The sequence below is a fragment of the Berghia stephanieae genome, unplaced genomic scaffold, assembly GCF_034508935.2.
Source record: "Berghia stephanieae isolate SIO BIC M18660-M18661 unplaced genomic scaffold, UCSD_Bste_1.3 scaffold1850, whole genome shotgun sequence".
Lineage (NCBI taxonomy): Eukaryota > Metazoa > Mollusca > Gastropoda > Nudibranchia > Aeolidiidae > Berghia > Berghia stephanieae.
In genome coordinates this window covers 1-5084 of record NW_027622902.1, presented here as the reverse complement: position 1 = coordinate 5084, position 5084 = coordinate 1, and the positions used below count along the sequence as shown (strand labels likewise).

At 33.8% G+C, this 5084-nt stretch overlaps 1 protein-coding gene across 2 annotated transcripts; it reads left to right on the top strand.

Annotated features, from left to right (window-relative positions):
• The first annotated feature begins 1027 nt into the window (after positions 1–1027).
• On the top strand, positions 1028–2380 carry LOC144961235 (uncharacterized). 2 transcript variants are annotated; one of them, XR_013643104.1, is made up of 3 exons: positions 1028–1051; positions 1812–1896; positions 2067–2380. XR_013643104.1 is itself a non-coding variant. In XM_078894501.1 (2 exons), the coding sequence occupies exons 1-2, from the start codon at positions 1741–1743 to the stop codon at positions 2265–2267; spliced, it is 357 nt and encodes a 118-aa protein (XP_078750627.1). In that variant the 5' UTR covers positions 1571–1740; the 3' UTR covers positions 2268–2380. The 2 variants fall into 2 exon arrangements, 1 of the variants encoding a protein (XP_078750627.1); XM_078894501.1 differs by lacking the exon at positions 1028–1051 and having other exon boundaries at positions 1571–1896.
• Positions 2381–5084: the final 2704 nt, after the last annotated feature.

Here is a 5084-nt window from a genome sequence, read left to right as displayed (position 1 = left end):
TACCCAGTTAACAGAAGTCGTACAACATTGTAAATAAATAGAGTGAAGATAGTTTTTAAAAAACGGACTTTTCTGGAATAACTATTGTTTCTTTTTGCCTAAAACTAAATCGACCAAAAGATGTGTATGTAGCGATTGTCTCAGTGATTCTTGAAACAAAAGTTTGCCTGCCCATACATATGGAGGTATTATCTCAGCTTCATCTTCCTCTCACTGTCGTCCTTTTCCTCTCTCCAACACTTTCTAACCTTTCTCTCTCCTCTTCCTTCTACTTCTCCTCTTCTTCCCACCAAATCCAAGCATCACTAACACACTTTATAGTCACCTGGAACAACTACAAAAGACGTCTTAACTTCCTCGTCATGGTACAAGACCAAAGGGTTAGAGCTCAGGTGGTCGCTGGTTCAGATAAGTAAGTCCTCTTTTTCCCTTTCTCACTTTATTGCCCCCACCCCCCAATTCTCTCTCTACTTCTTCTTCCCCATCTTCATTTCCATATGGCAGAAAACACAAGAAGGCCCAAAATGGGGGTCTCCTTTTGAAATAAACTTATTTCTATGAAAAAATCCAAATTCACTTTTTTTTGTGTGTGTTTTGTGTTGATTTATGGTTAAGGAACCTGTGTGAGCAGTTTGAAAAAAAAATATTTTGTTGTTATTAAGATATTGTTTGTTGAAGTGTTTTTTTATGGGTTTTGGCGACAACAAACGTTTTCATTTCAGCCACGGTAGTTTCGGAAAACTGCGTTAAAGAAACATGAAATCAACTCAGAAATTCTTTGAATGGCCATATTTTGTGAAATAAAACATTAAAAAATCGGAGAATGAGTTTCATTTTTAAAAATAATTATGATTTCATGCTTAAAATAAAGAAAAACGGCCCGTTTTAGAAAACACAAAGTTTTGGGGACTTCGTAATTCTTCCATAGCGATGCTCTTACTTCCTGTAAAATACGAGTCAAAACATCCGGTGTCTACATCGTTTTTCCATAGCTGCAGTTTTTGTTTACGACCCTAAAACGTTATCAGATAACTTCGACGAGTGAAAATTGGTAAGTTGACTATTTTTATTATAATTTTAAGTATTTTAGTATAATCATTGTGAAATTCAAAGGATTTGTGTTAGTTTTAATGCCCGTTTTTCTGTGTGTCGCTCTTCCATAGCAGTTTTTCCATAGCAGAATCAAGCCGGCTTCGATTGTTTTGATTCTGATAATTCCATTTCTAACCCTGAAAGTCGATAATCGACTTATTTTATTGTAAATATATGATGAATAACAAGATAGAAACCCACAACTACGCAGGATGATGTTATTTTGGCTTGAAATGCCTTGATTTAATGTGCGATACGGCAAAGTTTGGAAAACTGCTATGCCACAGAATAGCGAAACCAATATGGCGGCTGATTCACGATAATGGCATGGCTGGCGACCCATAAGAAATCAACTAAATTTAGATTAAATTTATGAAAATGATAAATAGACGTTATTTTATCAAATTTGAATAGAATTATGTTCCCTTTCATTTAATTTGATTCCACCATTTTCTTTCTTGTATGATTCAGATAACATCAGTAAAATTTCTCTAATTAGTTGTACATTTATTTCAGCTACTTTTCTTCATATAAATATTTCAATGATTATATGTTATTAGACTCATTATTAATATTATTTGCTAATTTGTATATTTTTCTTTGGGCAGGTTCTTTTATTATTTCATATTGCATTACACTTCTTAACATATGAGATATAAACACAACTTTCTATTTGACTTTAATGTAATACCAGAACCATATTTACTTATCTTTCCCAGATCAGACTGTCCAGTGGTGAAGGTGGGGGAGTACCTCAAAATAACATGCGAGATAAACAAGCTCACAAAGACTTTTTTTGCTGTTGTAAGAAGTTTTTCATACCTTTAATGCAATATTTTGTAATATTTATAACTCATTTTCATGTTTTCTGAAGTTGCAGGTGGTAAGTAAGCTGTTGTTTGACTTTGAAATTTGAATTTTTTTTTTATGATAAGAATATACCTATCATCTTGTTTCTTGTAATTTTTCCACAGGTTTCAACCCCACCAGAGCCTTCTTCTGATGCTCCATTCGTGCGATTCATGCGGAAGGGCCCTGGCAAGAGTTATGTGTTTGGTGATGTTCCAGATGAAAGCTTCATCAGTCAGGGCCCTCCGGACAACTACCGCTGGACGAAAGTGCCCTCGGAGCAAGTTACGATTGATAACAGGGGGCACTATTTTTTAAAATTATAATTGATTGTATATATTAACCTTTATTTGTATTTGCTGTATATATTAGATTTATTGATTATTTATAACATTTCAAAGAATTTTATACTTTAAAATAAAAAAAATATGAAAACTTCAAATTTTTCCGACTCGTGTCCTTTTGTATTTTTTTTTTTTTACATTAAAAAAAAAAAATATGGCATGAATCCTGCTATTATTTTGAGAAAAATGCATGGGCTGCTTAGTTATGCTGTTTTAAGATGATTTCAAATGCCTGGGGGCAGGTTTGCATTGAAATTTTGGTGATCCTGAGAATTACCAGAAATTTTCAAAAAAACGGAAGAGTTGTCTTTCTTTGACAATTTCTCTTCATGTAAGAGGCGTGCTGCTCTCAAAAGCTATTTTTTCTGAATCTGCAATGATTAACCTTTCATTTGATACCAAATATGATGTGTTTGGAGTATTTTGAAAATTGGTCAAAATGGGCCCCAAAATGAAAACCCTCTGAGACCCTTTGTGTTTTCCGCCATATATTCAATCTACCACACTCTATAGCCCTCTCGCTCTCCCCCTTCCCTCTGTTACACAATATAGTTTTGTTGACCCATCCAGACACTTAATAACACAGTGATACCGTTTATGAGGCCATTTTCTTCACAAGCTCCAACAGTTACTTGCTCACAATGAACTGTTGTAATGTATTAAAATCAAAAAATATTTTAAATTTGAGAGATCTAGGAGAAAAAATATTTTGTAGAAAATAGTTTAGATCCTTTAGAAATTGCTCGTGGGATAAGTCAAAGTCATATATAAATATATTGAGACCTGCCACGCCAATGGGACACTCGAGAACAAGATGTTGCTGAATCATTTATTCTTCACATTGTATTGCTTGTATCCCATTAATGTTGTTATTATAATTATCATCATCACCATCGTTATTATCACACAATTAAGAAAAACATGGTAGTCAGCTGAAGCCTTGTAAAGCTCAATTTTTAGGGGGGATTTTTTAAAACAGAAAGTCTATTCCCAAACGTTTGCCAATTGCCAATAGGCTATTCCCAAATGTTTAACCAACAGCCAGTAGGCTTTTCCAAAACATTTACCCAGTGATTATACACATATGTTTTTTGTTTGTTTTAAAGGGTTTTGCGGCCCTTGCAACACACTAAGGTTATATCAGCGTCAGTAAAAAGGAAGAAAATGGGATAGTAAAAAGTTCTAGAATTACAATTAAAGCACCCAAGAAAAAGTAAGACAAAGGGGAACTAGGAACAAATAGGGATCAGATGTAGATTCCAAGAGCATACCACCAATGTACTTAGTTTGAGATCACCAATAAGTCTCATCCAGATACAAGCACAAAATCCAACAAAGAGGAATACACTCAAATGCTTACACTATACATTAAAAATAACAAATATTGTAATACATAACAGAGAGATGATTTACAAGGAAAAAAATATCATCTCCCAAAACAACAACTATGCAATTGACTGTTTCCCTCCCATCCAGGACTCCGACCAGAGACAGGACAAAACCAAGTAATCTCATTCCAAGACAAAGACAGAAAGCATGTTGGAAAACAGATATAAGGGGATAGAAGACACAGTATGTACCCCCCTGCCCACTATGGGACGCCAGGAACCCCCCCAGGATTATACACATACAGTCTACGCTGTTTTACATTTACTTTGAGAACATGAAAATGTTTGCAATGCACAGTGAAATAAGTAAAATTAATATAATATCAATATAAGTATAAAACTACCTAAACAACAAATCAGTCGGGCGATTGTAAATCACAAAATATAAACAACAAGCATAGGTGCTGTTCAATGAACAGGATGATAGGTCGATCAACACAATTTAAAATTTCAAATGTTGATAAGAAAAATTTGAACTCAATTTCTATCGTCTAATTTATAGATAATTACGTTTTTAACGTCGTGAGATAACTCCATGGCGCTTTTTACTTGTGCACAGGGAGATAACTTTTTTGCATTCAAAACATTTATATCTAGTAGTAGAAGAGCCCGTCCAATGTCTGAAATCTAATTAGGGTTTTTTTGCATTGTGAAATTTTTTTGAAAAAGCTAGGGGTACCTCGATGATGTCTTGCCTCACATGAGGAAAGAAAAGATTGTTGCGGTCAAAATCTTGCATAAAATTAAAATAGGATTGACACTTGCATGTTAATCTATTTTTTAAATGAAACTATAGCTATGAAATCTTTTAAAATAAATAAATACAATAAAATGTTCAATCTTCTATCTTATTTATTGTGTACAAAGAGAGGAGGAGGCAGATTTCGATGTGTGACGTATGACGCCCTTGGTTACTACCTTTGGTTAGAGGACCCGGAATTTAGAGACCCGTCTGACATAATGTTGTTGTTTTTAATTGGATATAGCAATCATTAAAAATAAAAGTTGGCAAACTATCTGGTCAAATAGTATTTCACTAACATGACGTAGAATTATTTGCCAACCAAGAATGGAATATGGTTTATATAAACTTAAAGACATTGTTTGTATTAAAAATAATGTGAGGAACCATTAGATGGGATCGGTTCAGTACAAGTGGTCACATCTAATTGTCAGATTGTTTCCTGGAAGTTTCCTTAACCAACGTGCTAAAAATGCTGTCATATGTTTTTTATGAAAATATTAACGAAAAAATTGAATTTTTGATATAATGAACACTCTGTTTAATCAAACTTGTATGTACACAATGACCATCTTCAGGTCAACTGTACCATGCAAGATTTGGTGGATCTGAAGGCTTAGTCAACAGAAAATTGTGCCAAATATATAAGATTATTGTTCGTCATTCATG

Coding starts and splice junctions, on each gene's coding strand:
- LOC144961235 (XM_078894501.1), top strand. CDS start 1,741: ATGAGATATAAACACAACTTTCTATTTGACTTTAATGTAATACCAGAA. Junction 1,897..2,066: donor CAAAGACTTTTTTTGCTGTT/GTAAGAAGTTTT, acceptor ATTTTTCCACAG/GTTTCAACCCCACCAGAGCC.